At 39.4% G+C, this 19051-nt stretch overlaps 1 protein-coding gene across 1 annotated transcript; it reads right to left on the bottom strand.

Annotated features, from left to right (window-relative positions):
- Positions 1-9921: 9921 nt before the first annotated feature.
- On the bottom strand, positions 9922-18126 carry LOC128015075 (uncharacterized). Its single transcript, XM_052598783.1, has 7 exons — positions 17128-18126; positions 16107-16299; positions 15935-16003; positions 15650-15751; positions 14078-14483; positions 13816-13953; positions 9922-13624 (listed from the first exon to the last, which is right to left on the bottom strand). The coding sequence occupies exons 1-7, from the start codon at positions 17307-17309 to the stop codon at positions 13458-13460; spliced, it is 1257 nt and encodes a 418-aa protein (XP_052454743.1). The 5' UTR covers positions 17310-18126; the 3' UTR covers positions 9922-13457.
- Between the last annotated feature and the right edge of the window lie 925 nt (positions 18127-19051).

Consider the following 19051-nt stretch of genomic DNA (forward strand, 5'->3'; position numbering starts at 1 on the left):
AAAAAAAAAAAAAAAAAAAAAAAGTTACAGTTACTTTTTGTATCCCTTGACAGAAACAAGCTTTCACCTTAAACAATGCAAAAAATAAAAAAATACCATACAATACAATAATTTTGTTGTTGATGTCAAAGGTTGTGTGTCAAATCTATTTAATCCATATGTCATTTGGAAAAATATAATTCAGTTATATACTATTATATTTTGTGTTAGTATTTAAAATTAGATTGTATTTTTCATTATTATGTTCATATATATTTATATTTTCATTTGCATTTTAGTTAAAGCTTTAGTAATTTTTTGTGTGTTTTGTCTTTATTATTAGTCTTTTTCCTTCATAAATACTTCTATACTGTATACTTTTATTGTTTTTATTTTATTTTGAATTTTAGCTACTTCAGTGATTTAACTTAAACTAAACAGAAAAGATAAATGTTGTCTTGGCAGCTACAGTAGCTGTAATAAATAAATATATATATATATATATAATCATGTTCTTTATTTTTCATGTTTTGGTTTTGGTCTTAGTCTTGGTTAGCAACGATAACCCTGACATGATCAAAACCTGATTCAGCATGATTTGAATATTCAGCTTCACTGGAGGAAGAACATTTGTCATCACTCACATGATCATTTTCTATCATTTGACTAGTCACATTAAAATAGAACAGGAATGTTTTCAGAATCTGTTTGTTTCTAGGTTTATAGTCTCAGACTTGAACACCACTGTATGTCCACTGAACTTTTTCCAGTTAACAGCCATTATGTAATATATGGGTGGAGGGGGAAAAAAATTAATTCCAAATGTAGCACTTTGTCATTGCGTTCCTGGTGCATTAAGAGCAGATCCTTGAAAATACAAGCTGAAAACCACTGAAGAAAAGCGAAGAGAACCACTGATGACCTCTGCAACATGGACACAAGTATTTTACATAATAAGCTTGCATGGAGTCACCATAGTTATGTGGTCTAAGATTATGAATGTAAAACATAATGTTATTACTCACCAAAAAGAAATAAAGAGTGTACATTACTTCATTCACATGCTGTGAACTTTTAGCAATGGAAAGTTAAAGTACAATCAAGGAGACACAAACATCTGATGTTTATGAAGATAATTGTCAAAATGGCAAATGAGGTCAAAACATTGTGGTGTTACCATAAGTCATTCATCACAGTGAGCTTTTGCACTCCAGAAATGAATGATTGCTCATTTTTGTAGAGTTTAAGCTTTTCAAAATAGATTTCATAGTGCAGGTTCTTCTGTGAAAGATGCTCAATAGCCTTTTACTGTGATAAGGTGTTGGTTTGCTGTCCCTTTGTAAAAACGACATGTACTTTCTCTCCACCAAAAAAGTACATACTTTAAGGGCATAGTAACGCAGCAAATGTTTTCCTTAGGTCCCTTGATTAGTTTATTCTGTTCACCTGTGTCAAGTAATTTAGTCCCTCTCTTGTCTGTGTATTTAAATTTCGTCATCAGTTACTTTGCTTGTTGGTTATTATAATTTCTTGCTACAATTGCTGCTTGTGTTTTTGTGTTTTGTATGAATCATCATCATCTTGGATTAATATGGGCTCGGTGCACAAGATGGCGCTGGTGAGCTTCAGCGACGCAAGTGTGTACATACTTACTTCCGGCCTTGCGATGCTCCAATTTATTGTAATCATAAGCCTTATTCGGACAGGACTAGTTTAACAGGGGGTTGTTAGAGAAATCTGTGTTTCACAGACGTACTTGGTGATTTTAATCCTGTCCGAATCTGTGTTTTTCTCACACAACCTCTGTGATAATTCCAGAGCAAATTACCTACTGTTTTTCAGCAAACTCAGTGATCCTCTGAGAAAACGAATCCCGTCCGAATGCGAATGTTCGTAATTGCAGTCGATATTTTATTTCGCAATGCTTTTCCTCATGTGTTTTGGCCAATGTGAATTACCGTAGATTCTCTTACCGAGCGCATGTTTGATATATTTGCTTCCCGGCAAAGAAATAATAATAATAAAAATAAATAAATAATAAAATCAAGAGTAAACTGTTAATATTGGCTATTGTAATATCAGCATCAGGTAAGATTACTCAAGTTCATTTATGCACTCAGTTACATAATGTTTTAATTACAGATGTACCTTTATGAAAATTAAACATGGGTTTAGCCTACTACAAAAAAAGGAAAACAGTTAGTTAAACTTAATAAACCACACATTAACATTGTTTTGCAATACTAGCCATTTAGTATTTATTGTGTAATAATGCTAATGGTAATCAATCCGAATGACTATATGCAATGCACGCATATGGAGCGTGTGATCTCTTTGATGCCCAGATGTATAAAACAGATCCTCTCACCTCTGTAATAAACATGGAGATGTTAGTCCCATCCGAATTGGTACATGAAAATCACAGACATCAGGTGGTAAGAATCGAAACTCAAACGTAGTTCAGAAAACTAGTCCTGTCCGAATAGGGCTAAAGACTGTAAAAGAAATGGACACAGCGACCCCATTGGATTCAACGGAGACAAGTGAAGTAAATTAGAAGCACACACTTCCTGGGGGTCGAGTGTACTGCGCAGACTCAAACTGAGCTTGATGACGTAGATGTGACATGAGCAACCTGTCTGACAATTGTAAGTTTTCTAATAGCTGTGCTAAGAGAAATCTGAATCACTCACCGAATCTTGCAGAGACGGCGAGCATGAACAGGAGCAAATTTTGGTAAGTATTCTATGGGCTTCTCCCTTGACTTTATGCCTCCATGTCTCCCCGATTGCCTCATAGACAGTAAAAGATTGCCTGCGAGCTTCTCCTGTCCATACGGTAATTTCTCTACTGTGTGACAGAGAGTCGGAGGTTAGACACAACAGTTAGCCTATTTTTACAAAAACTGCTTCTACGTCTGCCAGCGAACGGTCCCAGAGAGGATTTCGCCACTTTCATGGAGTGGGTGCTGGAGAAAAATGGATGTAAGTTTACCATCTGCACCACTGAAGAGGATATCTCCAGCCCCACTCCCGAACCAGAGACCAGCCAGCCGCCATCCCGCTGAATGGAGATAGAGCCAGAGCCCACCGCAGCCGCAGAGCCCCAGCCTGTCATTGTCGGAAAGCAAGGACTCGAGAGCGCGAGGTGTGTGAGCAGGCAACACCGTGCGTCGTGGGATTACTGGTAGAGATCGAGGGCGCGAAGGAAAGCCCTGCCCACACTCCCGCAACTGAGGGTGAGCTGCATTCAGTTTCTGGAAATTATATGGAGGAATTAATAGGCTGGTTTGTGGAGGTAAATCTTATATTCAGCGCCCAGCCCTGAATCTCCTGTTTCTCCGTTGGTTCTGCCCAGACCTGAATCTTCTGTTTCACCGCTGGTTCCACCCAGCCCTGAATTTCCAGTCTCCGCCTAGGCACCCTGCTCCCTCGCCTTCACCATGGCCCATCATCCCACCTGCTCCACCGGGCTCCCTCATCCCTTCGGCTCCACCTTGGTCAGCGCTGCCTTGGACCTCCGGACCTTCTGCATCATCCTGGCTCTGCGGCTACTCTGCTCCATCTTGGGCTCCTCACCCACCGGCACAGTCTCCGTCTGTCGGCCCCCTGGTGTCGCCGGCTCCTCCTTCGCCATGGCTCCTCCCACCATCGACTCCACTATGGATCTTCATCCTGGCTGGTCTCTGGAGCCCCATCTGGCTCCTCATGCACCGGACTCCTCCCTGGCTCCTCCCTCCATCCACTCCACCCTGGTTTCAAGCCCCTTGCTCCCTCTTTGCCTGCCCTTTGCCTGCCCAACGCCCGCCTCCAGAACCCCCACCCTCCCTCCACTGGGATTCCTCTTGCGGTGCGAAGTCATACTCTTTCGGGAGTGGGCAAACTGTTACATTCATGGACTTTGAGTTTCCTTATAGGGTTATTTTCATGTTCATTTGGTTAATTGATTAATTTTTCATGTTCTTGTTTGGTTAATTGATTAATCCCCACCTGTCTCCATTCACCTGATCACCTCCCTCGTGCTTAAATACCCTGTTTTTTGAGTTCGTCCTTGTCCGTGATTAAGTTGTTGTAAGTTAATGTAGTAATATATTGAATGGTTATGTTGGATGTGCCCTTATTCTCCCGTTATCATTAAAAGATCCCGTTTATATATCTTCTTCCTTGTGTGCCTTCATTCACACACCAGCAGCCGTAACATTAACTGTGTAAAATAATAAAATATGTTGTGAAAATAGTGATGAAACAAACTGATGTGAGCGATTGAGAAATTGATATTTCTGAAAATGGATATTTATATAATAAATCGCAGCCCACACCTCACAAGGTAAATATTTCATTTAAAAAAAATTATATAATACAAACATTTTTGATAAATAAGTAATTTGTACATTTACATAATTGGTAAGGTAAAAATACCTTATGTAGCTGTGTGTACACACCATGAATTCACCTTTAATTTCGTGAACAGTATGGAACATTAGTTTATTTAATCCACTCACCGGACCCAAACATATGTTTCAAATGCACTGGCTCAGTTAACATTTATAGTATAGTAATAGTAGCAGTGTATATCTTATTTGCATTTGAAGAGATATTATAAATCCTGTAAGCATATAGAAGGTAATATTTGGATTTCTCCGGTTCTCTGCACTGGCGTTTAGCACAACCGGAAGTATCTCTGCACACACTCGCAAGACTGAAAATCCAAGATGGCGGAGATATACAACTAGCCCATTCAGTGTTATTTTTTGTGTGTGTGTGTGTTTTTTGTTTTGTTTTTTTGCAGTATTGTCATGTCATGAACACAAGCACTGCTTGTTTTAAGGCAAGTGGTGACAGAAAACTTTCAGCACAATGTTTTTCCAAAAACAGGATCTGAAGGTAAAATCAGTATTGAGAAATACCAGCAGGTAAATACAAGCAAACATCGACATAGAGCTTATGGCATAAATAAATCAAAACTCAGGGTGTGTTACATGAAGGTTTGAAAGTTGATACTAATTTATGGTAAGCTGCAAATTCCAAATTAATTTTACTCTTTAAGAACAACAAAGTAAAAATAATACATTATAAACAGTAACTGGTAATATGTATCTGGGTTTTGCAATCCCCCCAAAAAATGAAGTACTTGTAATTAGATTAGATTATATTTTCAGGTGATGATTGTTTTATGATTTCTTATGTTCTTTGACTGAAATCTTCCAGGGAATGCATAAACCTTGGATGCAAAAGTGTAAGCCGAATGCATGTAAATGTTAACATATGATTCCACAGATGCTGAATCATAACTGTTGCTCAGTTTGTCCATCTTAAATGCTTCCTTCAGCAAATCAGAACATGTAGATTAGAAGATCCCTGAGTGAAAAATATGCAACAGCATTTCTGTCTCTCTGAAATTATAGCATGTTGTAGTATGAAGGGGAAATATGAATCTCTTCTGTATTTATGTTTCTTCGTGGATGCTCATGTTTTAGTACTGCTGCAGTTACTATACAGCTTTTAATAATAGAGACCCCTTCTTACATGGCCCTTAAAGTCAGCAAGGAGTGTAATGAAACAAATTCTCTCCTAATTCATGTTCTTGCAAAGGTTATTATTAGGGCTTGGCTAATTAACGCGTTATCACGTTAACGCATGAATTGATTAATGTCGATAATTATTTTATTGCGTGTTAATGCAGTTTTTTTAAATATTATGAACGTCCGTTTCTCACTGACTCTGAAAACACATACAGACAAATCATGGGTCACAGGAGTGGATGCTTCCGATCAAATTGTTTAGGCTAAGCATCAGAATTTGCAAACCACTGTCCACTGTTATTTTTAACAGAAAAAAATGCAACAAGCTCGTAATCATGATTTCATAAATGGGAAATAGGAAGTTTCCAAAAGCAGGTGAAGACACACTCTCACTCAACACAGAGGAGCGATTCGTTTTGTTAACTTTGTGGTTTGTTATTTTGAGTTGTATGGGACGCGGTAACACATAGCCCTCTCACAATATATTGCTGTACACATCTATCACTTTTGCTGCTCAGAAATATGGAGTCTGAGCATAACTTGTTTTTCTGTAACAAACTATGAAACATTTTTTATAAAAATATTAATGTCCGTTTAGTGACAAATTGCTTGTTTTATATTTAATTAGATTAATGTTGTTATAAGTTAAGATTTTTTATAAATATTTTAACTGATATTTTAACCATGTAAGAGAAATACTGTATAAAAATAAAAACCACCTCATTTGTTTAAAGTGTTTGCAAACCAAATGTCACAAAACCAGTCTTAATTGTCAATTTTTAGAAATTTAGATTAACAAATAAGCTTCCCATTGATGTATGGTTTATTAGGATCAGACAATATTTGGCCGAGATCCAACTATTTGAAAGTCTGGAATCTGAGGGTGAAGAAAAAAAAAAAAAAAAAAAAAAAAAAAATCTAAAAACTGAGAAAATACCCTTTGAAGTTGTCCAAATGAATTCTTAGCAATGCATATTACTGATCAAAAAATGGATATATTTACAGTAGGACATTTACAAAATATCTTCATGGAACATGATCTTTACTTAATATCCTAATGATTTTTGGCATAAAAAAAATAAAAATAAAAAGTATAATTTTGACCCAAACAATGTTTTTTTGGCTATTGCTAAAAATATGCCCCAGCGATTTTCTTTTGTTCATATAACACTACTTTTGAATGCATTATTAGGTTTGTGCATAATGCAATTAATTGGGATTACTAGCGGACCATTGTGCAATTAATCACAATAAAAAAATTTTTTTTTTTAAAGTAATCGTTGCCCAGCACTAATTATTAGAGTTAAATAAAACTAAAACCATAAAAAGTTACTTTACATAAATAATTTATTTTAAAATGTACCACAATAACTTCATTTAGAACAGAAGACAAACTGTAAAAACAAAAACATTACTAAAACTTTTAAATTAAACATGTAAAAAATGATTCCAACACTGCAAGAAACACTTCAAACAAAATTGGCCTTGCGTACATTAACATAGCATTTCACACTTCACACCGTAAACATTGTAAGATAGACACTGTCCCTAAAGGAAATATTGCACAATGCCCATAGGCCAAAAGGATGAATGACGACAGAAAAAAAAATAAAAATAAAAATAAAAACACCCCACACACACACCATCTAAATTAACGAACTACCACTAGCCGGACTCCCTCCTAGGCCCACCTGGGTCCACGTCAAAGAACAGTGGTAGCAGATCCCCAAGACACACACATGAAGAAATACAAAAAATGAAACAAGATTATTAAACCCAGGAAAAACAGTAGCTAGTGACCGATGAAGGCAATCCTCCTATAAATCACAAACAAATATTTTATGATCACATTGTAACATTTTAAAACATCAAGTCTAAGAAAGGATAAAAAAAATAAAAAAAAATAAAACTTACATTTTTTTCTTTTGACACCAGCCCAAATAAGTAAGAGCTATATACCCTTTAACAGTAAAGTTAAACGGCATGAATGATTAATTAATAGCTGGACACTCTCCTCGATGTTACTCGTTATTTCAAACCCATGTAGAATCACTACTCGCTATTATGCGAACAAGTGTCTGTAGACTCGTGACTACTGGCACCATTTACTGGTTACCATACACGCAGACGCCAAGCCGAACCACAAGCAAACAAACAAACAAACGAGCCATGTTAAGCGGTTCTTATTAAGTTCGATATTAAATCGACATAACCTTCCAAAAAAAACTCACATTCTCCTGTTTGCACAAACGACACATTATAAGGCTCACTCTTCAACTCACACCGCATTAATGTTTTTCTATTCATGTCTTGCGACGCATTTAAAAGGACGCCTCACTTACCCCACCTGATCCAAATGATCAGCGCCAATGATTAGGCCTTAAAGGTACACTTCCAGTCTCAATCACCTACCCGCTACACACACACACACACACACACACACACACACACACACACACACACACACACACACACACATACCTACTTAACCACAATGTGAGGACGTATGACTGGAAACCCTACCTTTAGGGACACCCCTTTCTGAAGGGTCTAGAGACTAAAGAAAGATATGACTGCACTTCTGGAGAATCTGTCATCACAAATATCACTTGATTTTATCAATAAAAGCCTTCCTTAAAGACCTGACATTTTACCTTCACTTTAGGGACATTATTTTATATGTCGCTTTTGGGGACATTAAACACAAACTCTGATCAAGTCATACTTTGAGGACCATGGTGATACACAAACTCTGGTTAAGGTATACTTTCAGGACATTGTTTAGATGGTATATATTATTTATCCTAAGAAGACAGAAGTAGAATATTACAATTCAAAGTTCCAATACTGGTCAGTGAAATCAAGATACAGGTGTGAGAGAGTAAACTGGGTTTCTTCTTTTCAGCAAGATCACTGTAAATGGGTAGCCTACATGTTTTGTCTGATTTGTAGCTTGAGATCAAGTGCCTTTGGCTGCTCAGTTTGGGAATGACAATTAACATTCAGAAATATTATTGACTTGACTGATTGACTATCAGAAGCAAAAGATGAACAGAATTGAGCTGAATAATAACACTATTGTCTTTAATTTCAACTGCAAAACAGCTCTACATTAGTCATTTCATAATTGTTGACATTTGCAAGTTATTTTATTTGTGTGAAGCTCCTTTGAAACCATCTGTATTGTATCATGCGCTATAGAAATAAAACGGACTTCACTTCATTGCAGAGAACCTTTCACTGACCGAATCTGCATCCCTCTAGTTAATTTAGCATAGACTGTAAACTAATCATTATCACAAAAACATCTTAAGGAGTTTTCCTCACCAGAGTCATCTTTGGCTACACACTGGGGTTTTAAGACATTAGGCATGTTCCTCTGTAAAGTGTAGTAATTGTCAAAAAAACTCTATACAAATAAAAATAGTGATACACACTCTCCGATTAAATGACCCTTTGGGGACTCTAGCGACACACACACACTCCGATTAAATGACCCTTTGGGGACTCTAGCGACACACACACACTCCGATTAAATGACCCTTTGGGGACTCTAGTGACACACACACACTCCGATTAAATGACCCTTTGGGGACTCTAGTGACACACACACACTCCGATTAAATGACTCTTTGGGGACTCTAGCGACACACACACACTCCGATTAAATGACCCTTTGGGGACTCTAGTGACACACACACACTCCGATTAAATGACTCTTTGGGGACTCGAGTGACACACACACTCCGATTAAATGACTCTTTGGGGACTCGAGTGACACACACACTCCGATTAAATGACTCTTTGGGGACTCGAGTGACACACACACTCCGATTAAATGACTCTTTGGGGACTCGAGTGACACACACACTCCGATTAAATGACTCTTTGGGGACTCTGATTAAATGACTCTTTAATATTAACAGTCTTGGACACATTGTGTTGAAAGTGCACATTGCAGTTAATGACAGAACAACAATGAAAAATCAATTAACTTGAGGTGGGAATGATTCTCAGTGCCCAACTATCCTCTGTACTTCCTCCATCCACCCTTCTTCAAAATCTCTCTACTTCCTCCTTTACATTCTCTCCTCCCTCTTTAACTCTACTCCTCCCTCTTCACTCCTCCCTCTCTTTATCCTCTTTAACTCTACTCCTCACTCTTTTTACCCGCTTTACTCCTCCCTCTTTTCATCCTCTTTACATTTACTGCCTCTATTCCTCCCTTATATTAGCTGTGCTGGACATGGGCTGTGGCTGGATGTAATCGATTGGTGAGAGTTGCCGTGTGCAGATGAGAGAAGCTGAAAACTGAGATGTGATGTCAGACACTTTCTGCTTCCTGTAGTGATGCTCAGGCTAAGTTTGCATACTTTACTACAGCTGAAGTGGAATAAACGCATTATTTTCCAAATACAGATAATTCAGAGACATTTTCATTCAATACATGCACTAATGTTTGTACAAGAATAAAGTTCAAAATAAGCCAAAATACCAGTGAAGTGGGGTCTATCGCAACTACATGAAAAGAGCTTTTACTGTTATAAAGAACAGATGTGATCCTTAGTGGAACTGAAGGTGTGAGAAGAAAAATGAAACACACGTGATCGTTGTCAAGCAGTGTACTCTGCCAATCGTGGATTAGCTGTGTCATCATCAGAGCTCGTGAGTCGCTCTAGAGAATCTGCTCTATCTGAGTCCTCCTGCTCTCCAATCACTCTAGTTGTACTCTGTTGCCTTATGGCACAGCATGGGCGTCGCTGTCTGAAGTCAGACACAAGTTCTAACCGTCAAGAACTGCTCAAGTTCGTTCTGATCGTTCTGTGCAGCGCTGCATGAAGTCCAACAAGCCTAATGCTCTCCTCCCCTCCCTCTTTACATTCTCTCCTCCCTCTTTACGTCCCCTTTACATTCTCTCCTCCCTCTTTACATTCTCTCCTCCCTCTTTACGTCCCCTTTACATTCTCTCCTCCCTCTTTACGTCCCCCTTACATTCTCTCCTCCCTCTTTACATTCTCTCCTCCCTCTTTACGTCCCCTTTACATTCTCTCCTCCCTCTTTACATTCTCTCCTCCCTCTTTACGTCCCCCTTACATTCTCTCCTCCCTCTTTACATTCTCTCCTCCCTCTTTACGTCCCCTTTACATTCTCTCCTCCCTCTTTACATTCTCTCCTCCCTCTTTACGTCCCCCTTACATTCTCTCCTCCCTCTTTACATTCTCTCCTCCCTCTTTACGTCCCCTTTACATTCTCTCCTCCCTCTTTACATTCTCTCCTCCCTCTTTACGTCCCCCTTACATTCTCTCCTCCCTCTTTACATTCTCTCCTCCCTCTTTGCGTCCCCTTTACATTCTCTCCTCCCTCTTTACGTCCCCTTTACATTCTCTCCTCCCTCTTTACGTCCCCTTTACATTCTCTCCTCCCTCTTTACGTCCCTCTTACATTCTCTCCTCCCTCTTACATTCACTCCTCCCTCTTTACGTCCCCTTTACATTCTCTCCTCCCTCTTTACGTCCCTCTTACATTCTCTCCTCCCTCTTTACATTATCTCCTCCCTCTTTACATCCCCTTTACATTCTCTCCTCCCTCTTTACATCCCCGTTACATTCTCTCCTCCCTCTTTACGTCCCCGTTACATTCTCTCCTCCCTCTTTACGTCCCCGTTACATTCTCTCCTCCCTCTTTACGTCTCCTTTACATTCTCTCCTCCCTCTTTATGTCCCGTTACAATCTCTCCTCCCTCTTTACATTCTCTCCTCCCTCTTTACGTCCCCTTTACATTCTCTCCTCCCTCTTTACATTCTCTCCTCCCTCTTTACGTCCCAGTTACATTCTCTCCTCCCTCTTTACATTCTCTCCTCCCTCTTTACGTCCCCGTTACATTCTCTCCTCCCTCTTTACATTCTCTCCTCCCTCTTTACGTCCCCGTTACATTCTCTCCTCCCTCTTTACATTCTCTCCTCCCTCTTTACGTCCCCTTTACATTCTCTCCTCCCTCTTTACATTCTCTCCTCCCTCTTTACGTCCCAGTTACATTCTCTCCTCCCTCTTTACGTCCCCTTTACATTCTCTCCTCCCTCTTTACGTCCCCTTTACATTCTCTCCTCCCTCTTTACGTCCCCTTTACATTCTCTCCTCCCTCTTTACATTCTCTCCTCCCTCTTTACGTCCCCTTTACATTCTCTCCTCCCTCTTTACGTCCCAGTTACATTCTCTCCTCCCTCTTTACGTCCCAGTTACATTCTCTCCTCCCTCTTTACATACTCTCCTCCCTCTTTACGTCCCCTTTACATTCTCTCCTCCCTCTTTACGTCCCAGTTACATTCTCTCCTCCCTCTTTACGTCCCAGTTACATTCTCTCCTCCCTCTTTACGTCCCAGTTACATTCTCTCCTCCCTCTTTACGTCCCCTTTACATTCTCTCCTCCCTCTTTACGTCCCCTTTACATTCTCTCCTCCCTCTTTACGTCCCCGTTACATTCTCTCCTCCCTCTTTACGTCCCAGTTACATTCTCTCCTCCCTCTTTACATTCTCTCCTCCCTCTTTACGTCCCCGTTACAATCTCTCCTCCCTCTTTACATTCTCTCCTCCCTCTTTACGTCCCCTTTACATTCTCTCCTCCCTCTTTACATTCTCTCCTCCCTCTTTACGTCCCCTTTACATTCTCTCCTCCCTCTTTACGTCCCAGTTACATTCTCTCCTCCCTCTTTACGTCCCCTTTACATTCTCTCCTCCCTCTTTACGTCCCCTTTACATTCTCTCCTCCCTCTTTACGTCCCCTTTACATTCTCTCCTCCCTCTTTACGTCCCGTTACATTCTCTCCTCCCTCTTTACGTCCCCGTTACATTCTCTCCTCCCTCTTTACGTCCCCGTTACAATCTCTCCTCCCTCTTTACATTCTCTCCTCCCTCTTTACGTCCCCGTTACAATCTCTCCTCCCTCTTTACATTCTCTCCTCCCTCTTTACGTCCCCTTTACATTCTCTCCTCCCTCTTTACGTCCCAGTTACATTCTCTCCTCCCTCTTTACGTCCCCTTTACATTCTCTCCTCCCTCTTTACGTCCCCTTTACATGCTCTTCTACTTTACGTCCTTTAACGTCCCCCTTTACATTCTCTCTTCCCGCTTTACGTTTGTATTTAGGCTTATGTTGAACTTTATTCTTGTACAAACAGACACTGTATCAAGCAGTGCATGTATTGAATGAAAATGTCTCCGAAATATCTGTGTATTTGGAAAATAATGCATTTTTTCTACTTCAGCTGTGGTAAAGTATGCAAACAGCGCGAGCGTCTCTTAATTTTAATGTCTACACCTTTATCTTAATTTCTTTTAATTTAGCTCCATTTCTTACGAAAAGAGCATAATGTGCAAAGTGTTGAAGTGTTTGTGCCTCCCTACAAACCACCCTTTCTTTTAGAAGTCGTGATCCTGTTCCGCACATAATTTTTCACACCAGTCCATGTTCCCTGCTTCAAAGCTTCTGGCTCTGCATCACTACGGGAAGCAGAAAGTGTCTGACATCACATCTCAGTTTTCAGCTTCTCTAGTCTGCACACAGCAACTCTCACCAATCGGTTAGATCCAGCCACAGCCCATGTCCAGCACAGCTATTCACTCTTCCCTTTTTTATCATCTTTACATTCTCCCCTCCCTCTATGACAGAAATATCAAAAAGTTTAACATGACATTTCATCCAACTATATTGTAACTGAACAAAGAAAATTGACTCTTACTATCCTCTACTTCTTCATTAGCCTTCTTATACTCTAACGTTTCACTTTATATTCTGTTTCATTCCATCCACAAAATATTTCTACACCTTTATCCTCATTTCTTTTAATTTAGCTCCATTTCCTACAAAAAGAGCATAATGTGCAAAGTGTTGAAGTGTTTGTCCCTCCCTACAAACCACCCTTTCTTTTAAGAGTCGTGATCCTGTTCCGCACATAATTTTTCACACCAGTCCATGTTCGCTGCGTAAAGCTTCTGGCTCTGCGTGAATGCATCTTTCACAGTCTTGCTTACCAGGAACTTTGCATGTCTTGATGAAACTCATCATGTGTCTCTCTACTGCTTTTACCTCACTGTCCTCCCATTTCTTTTTTGGAGCATTTGAAGAACCTATGAAATAATTAAAAAGTAAATTCTCATTACACATTCTCATTACAACTAAATCGGTGAGTAAAGAGCAAATCAAGACTGTGTTCCCAATGCATAATTTTTTTTTTTGAATTTGTCTGGATATTGCTGCATGGAGCCAATTCATGTTTATTTGATTATTGTTGTTTGTGCAATGTAGAGATTTTTCTTACCTTGATCCTCCTGTGAAACAGCTTGTTCAGATTGAACAGGTTGATCAGTCTGTATTGGTGCTGGTGCTGGTGTCTGAGATAGGTCACTGGAATCCTCCTCATCACTTGACATGGAATCACCTTGGGCCTCAAGTTGCTCTTAATAATTAATTAACGAAAAATGAACACTTTATTGCTTATACCTAGTATCTGTGAAATGAATATATACATTGTTTTGCAAATATGTACAGCACAGATACACACAGAGCATGTATACTCATACCATTTGGGTCGATTTCAATGTCATCAAGTTTCTTTCCTTTGTAGTCAGACAGTGTTCCTTTCTCCATGGCCATTAGGACTTTACTCATTTTTGCCAGCTGCAGTGTTCCCTCTGGTAACCGATAATACTGTCTGTGGATTCGGATATCGTGACCAAGGAAATCAGCCAGTTGGTCTGCTTCATTCTCATTAAGGTTAAGAATTTTAGACATGGTTGCTATGTGTTTCCTGAGCCTAGTTGATGACAGTGCTTTAGGGTTCTTTATGCCACATTCGCAAGCAGCTTTGTTGATGCACTCTCCTCCTCTGTAGGCAGGCGAGGATGATGAGGGCTGCACAGGCGAGGTTGAAGGTGACGTGGGTGACTTGGACTTTGGAGTGGCTACAGAAAAAAAGAGACTGGCCGCCTGGCCCACACGAAAACAAGGATAAATATCTGAAGGGCCTTAAATGTAGTCACACAATGCTGATGTTGTTAACATTAACAATTTGAGAACAAAGTATAGTTTGCACGGTTTGATGTGATATGATAATTGATAAGCGATTGTTAGATTTAAAGGTGGGGTATGTAATTGTCTTTTTTGTCCATTTTTTCAAAATCACTTGAAATCCTATTCCTAACCCACTTACAGCCACTGAGTTAGAAGCACTGAAATGAAAAGTAAGCAATTTAATCATCTGTGGAACAGGCAGGACTCGAAGAACTCCAGCCAATCATTTCCAAAACTACCTAGAATCATTAGACAGTAACTGTGTCAATCAAACTGTCGTACCATAGCCCCTCCCCATCGTGTCCATGTTCTTCGAATGGGTGGAGTCAAAGGAAAGAAGGTAAGACCATAGGAGTTGTGTATTTTCAAAATCTCCCGGCCGTTTTGCAAATCACATACCCCACCTTTCATCAGCGCGATTTACTGCAATGCTTTTTTTCCCCTTAGTTGGTCAGAACAAAAGTGGATGTTACTTGTTCCAGTGTCATTTTCCGGTGAACATTCTTCTGTTGGTCATGACTCATACTTCCAAAAAGTATAATCTGTCATTGCAAATGACAGTATCCACACCGACGCGATGTGATTGACAGCAGCACGTTCTCCTCAAAACATTGGATTCATTCGCGCTGTGCCGTGTCAAAGCACAACCCATGTAAAGTTGATAGTTCCACGAATGACTGCAATTGCAGATTTCGAACAGAAATGGCGACAAAGACGAAAAACTAGGACTGCAGCGTTAAATAATTTCTTGTTTGTTTTTTTTAATTGTGAGTACATAAATACATTTCAAATGACACGGGTGCTTGATGAAGTCGATATGCACCTACAAATCAACTTAAACCAAACCATTCTATGGTTTGCCAGCAATAAAGATATTTTCTATTTGAACACCTGAGCACCAGCTAATAGTGGTTGACTGTGTTGCGTGTTCATTATTTTGGGGGCGGAGCAATGAAGGGAGGGGTCTGTTTGTTTGGGTGTCGATTTCAAATATTAAGTGTTTCTCAGAAATCACTTATTGCATTTTTAACTAGCTGGCAGTAAACATCAGTAGATAGTTGCTGCATGTTTAAGATGGTTACCGTTTTATTCCTTGATGTTCTTGATTTGCCTGACTGCTTATGAGGACCATTGCTGTTTACCTTGTCCAGTTCAGGAGAGGAAACAGAAGCTACACAATGGGGCTAGATGTCAGAAAAGAAACCAGTGAATATCAAAATATCAGAATATTTGTAAAGGACAAAAAAAACTTGTTAATGTTCATTCCTCTAGCTGTCCTATACTTTATATATCATTCCACACACAACTCTATGCTGAGAGAGTCAATAATATAGAATAATGATACAGATGTTTTAAAGTGGACTTACAGATTTATGCAGGCGCAAACTGCTGGCTCTCGTTTTATCAGTGGATTCTGCTGATGCTTTATTCAAAGGCTTGAGAAATATGAGACCACAATCACATGGTAACTAATCAGAATTAGAGTAAAAAATTATCATGAATTACTGATCAATCTCTTTAGCATTTTATTGATAGTACCTTGACTCGCCATGGCCAATCTGAGTCTCCATAATTGTAAGTGATTTCCTCTCCTGGTAGAATGTCTCGTACAGCAAACAGACACAGGTGAGGTTTTCTGCTCACTTCAACAGTTCTCATTTTGCAAGTAGGATTTCTGGTCTCATCGTTTGCAAGTCTTCCCAAAGACGAGTCTTCTTTAGATGCATCCATGCTATAAAAACATAAAATGAACACTCAATACTTATAATCTTAGTATATATGCTAGACATGTACAGTTATTTTTACAAGTGGTTCTGAACCCCAGTCCTGGGAACCCACCGCTCTGCATTTGCTGTATGTCTGGTGTTTTAATCCACCTGATTGAGATGAGGAGTTCATCATCAGAACATGGCTCTATGAACTCATCTGAGTGCATCAGGTGAAGGAGACATACAGAATCTGCAGAGGAGGGTCTCAGAACCACTGATCTATATGATAGTGTACTGCAATGTATGGTAATGTACAGCTCTCAGATAAAAGCATCTAAAAGTTACCATGTTGTTCTCTTTAGGGAATACAGGGGGAATTTTTTTTGATGACTCAAAGAAACTACACTCCGTACTCTATGTCAGTTCATGGTGAATTTGAAGTATTAGGGTGTGTTCACATCTGGCATGTTTTTTTAGACTGTTAATGTGGTTCATCTGAATAAATGTGAAAGCTGCTATTTGAAACCTGGTGCGACCAAACAAGCGGACCGAGACGCTGAAAAGAAGGGTCTCAGTTGGCTTCCAAATGAACTCTGGTGCAGTTCAAATGAAATATGAACATAACATGGACCAGAGACATGTAAATAAACCAAAAACAGGAATATGTGACCCTAAAAAGGACAGACTGGTCAATCATAACTTAGGTTCAACGATAGAAATGCCAATCTGAACACTAAGCGTATCTGGACCAAAAGAAACGAGCGAACAGAACTACAGGCATGAACGAAGTATCTTACAGTTCCAGATATTTTAGCATACCTACTACATCAATCTAACAGTTCTGTACTCACCACCAATTTTTGCCATGCCACTGAAAATCAAACAGGAACGTGTTCTCAGCTTCAGTGTAGTGTTCAGTTCGGTCCAGACTCTCCTGTGAACTCAGAAGTTCACCTCTGTATTCAAGAACAAAATCACCTCTGAAAAAAGCTCCAGTGGTGAAAACTCCACGCCCTGAAGAGGAGAAATACATTAGCTTCAGTTTCTTTAATGTCAAATATTATTTTGATTCTTACTAAAAGTTCTCTACCATATGATGTACATTATATGATGTAGAAGGGAAATTACTGAAGGAAAATAGTCAGCCAGGCTAATCTCAAAGCATGCTTTGCTTTTCATACTTTTAAGTCTTAAAATTATACAGTTAAAATTACATTTTCTTACACAAACAATATGATCATGGCTATATATTGTTTAGAACAGAGTGCCGCAGTGATGATGTATTTTTGAAGGGCAACCCGGTAGTTCACCTCACCTAGTTCCCTCCACAAAAACCTTATAGGATTTTAGAACCCTATAGAAAATCCATATCCTTGTGTAATATATATAATGTTTCTACATTCTTGTAATGTATGTTTGACTGATTGTGTGCCTTTATAAGTAAATCAGGTTAATGACGTCAAAAGCAAACCATATGTGTATCTGACTTTGTGTATTTCATATGTCATGTCACTTGTGATGTTAAATAAAGCCCAAGAGTATTCCAGAATACCAGTGGGAATCTTACAGACTCATATTCTCCTCTCATCCAGTATCGGATGCAGGATTTTGACTGTACCACCTCTGCATGAGATGAGAACACATTTTAAGAGTTTCTTGGGTAGAGAAAACGCTTGCTCTCTCTGGATGTGCTTAAATCCACAATAAGGACACTTTCCTGTCACACATCACACATGCTCACTTCAATAAGCCACAGAACACAGGTTAAAGGGATAGTTTACCCAAAAATGAAATTTCTTTCAGTAATTACTCACCCTCATGTTGTTCCAAACCCGTAAAACCTTCGTTCATCTTCGGAACACAAATTAAGATATTTTTGATGAAATCTGAGAGCTGGATCACTCCTCCATAGACTTCCAAGGGACTGAAACTTGTTGGCCCACAAAAGTTATTAAAGAGATCATTAATATAGTCCAAGTGACTACAGTGGCTCAGTCTTAAGTTTATCAAGCGACGAGAATACTTTTGTGCGCAAAAAATAAATAAAAATAACGACTTTATTCCACTATTCATTTCCTTCTCTTTGGGCCTCGAGTGAATTCACGTAGTAAAACTGTGCAGTGCGTCTGTGTTGCACGTCACACGCATCACACACATGACCAGTGTCGACCAATAGTGAGCCTACGTGGTGACGTGTAACACAGACCCACTGCGCAGTTTTACTACGTGAACTCACTCGTGGCCCAAAGAGAAGGAAATGAATAGTGGAATAAAGTCATTATTTTTGTTGTTTTTTGCACACAAAAAGTATTCTCGTCGCTTGATATACTTAAGACTGAGCCACTGTAGTCACTTGGACTATATTAACGATCTCTTTTATAACTTTTCTGGGCCAACAAGTTTCAGTCCCTTGGAAGCCTATGGAGGAGTGATCCAGCTCTCAGATTTCATCAAAAATATCTTAATTTGTGTTCCGAAGATGAACGAAGGTTTTACGGGTTTGGAACAACATAGACAAAATCTAGCTGTGTCGATTGGTTTATGCTTATGCCGTTTATGATTACCTTAGTCTGCGTTTACATGACCACCAGAACTGTTGGCTTATTATGCATAATTGGGTTATGTATGTGCAAATAAACATTGACTTTGGGTTGATGGAACCAGAAGTGCAAAAATGCAACTGCTTTGTTTTACTGTACGACGTACACACCTCCGCCGACTTGAGCTTCCAAAGTTACCGGAAGTCATTCATTTTCAATGGAAGCTGGCTTCTCT

The sequence above is a fragment of the Carassius gibelio genome, chromosome A1, assembly GCF_023724105.1.
Source record: "Carassius gibelio isolate Cgi1373 ecotype wild population from Czech Republic chromosome A1, carGib1.2-hapl.c, whole genome shotgun sequence".
NCBI classification, from domain to species: Eukaryota; Metazoa; Chordata; class Actinopteri; order Cypriniformes; family Cyprinidae; genus Carassius; species Carassius gibelio.

Bases quoted from the DNA above. Each gene is read 5' to 3' on its own strand.
- LOC128015075 (XM_052598783.1), bottom strand. From the start codon at position 17,309: ATGTATTTCTCCTCTTCAGGGCGTGGAGTTTTCACCACTGGAGCTTTT. The intron at 16,300-17,127 runs GTGAGTACAGAA...ATGTTTTTATAG, and splicing joins TGGCATGGCAAAAATTGGTG to CATGGATGCATCTAAAGAAG. The intron at 15,752-15,934 runs GTAAGTCCACTT...TCTGACATCTAG, and splicing joins GTTTGCGCCTGCATAAATCT to CCCCATTGTGTAGCTTCTGT.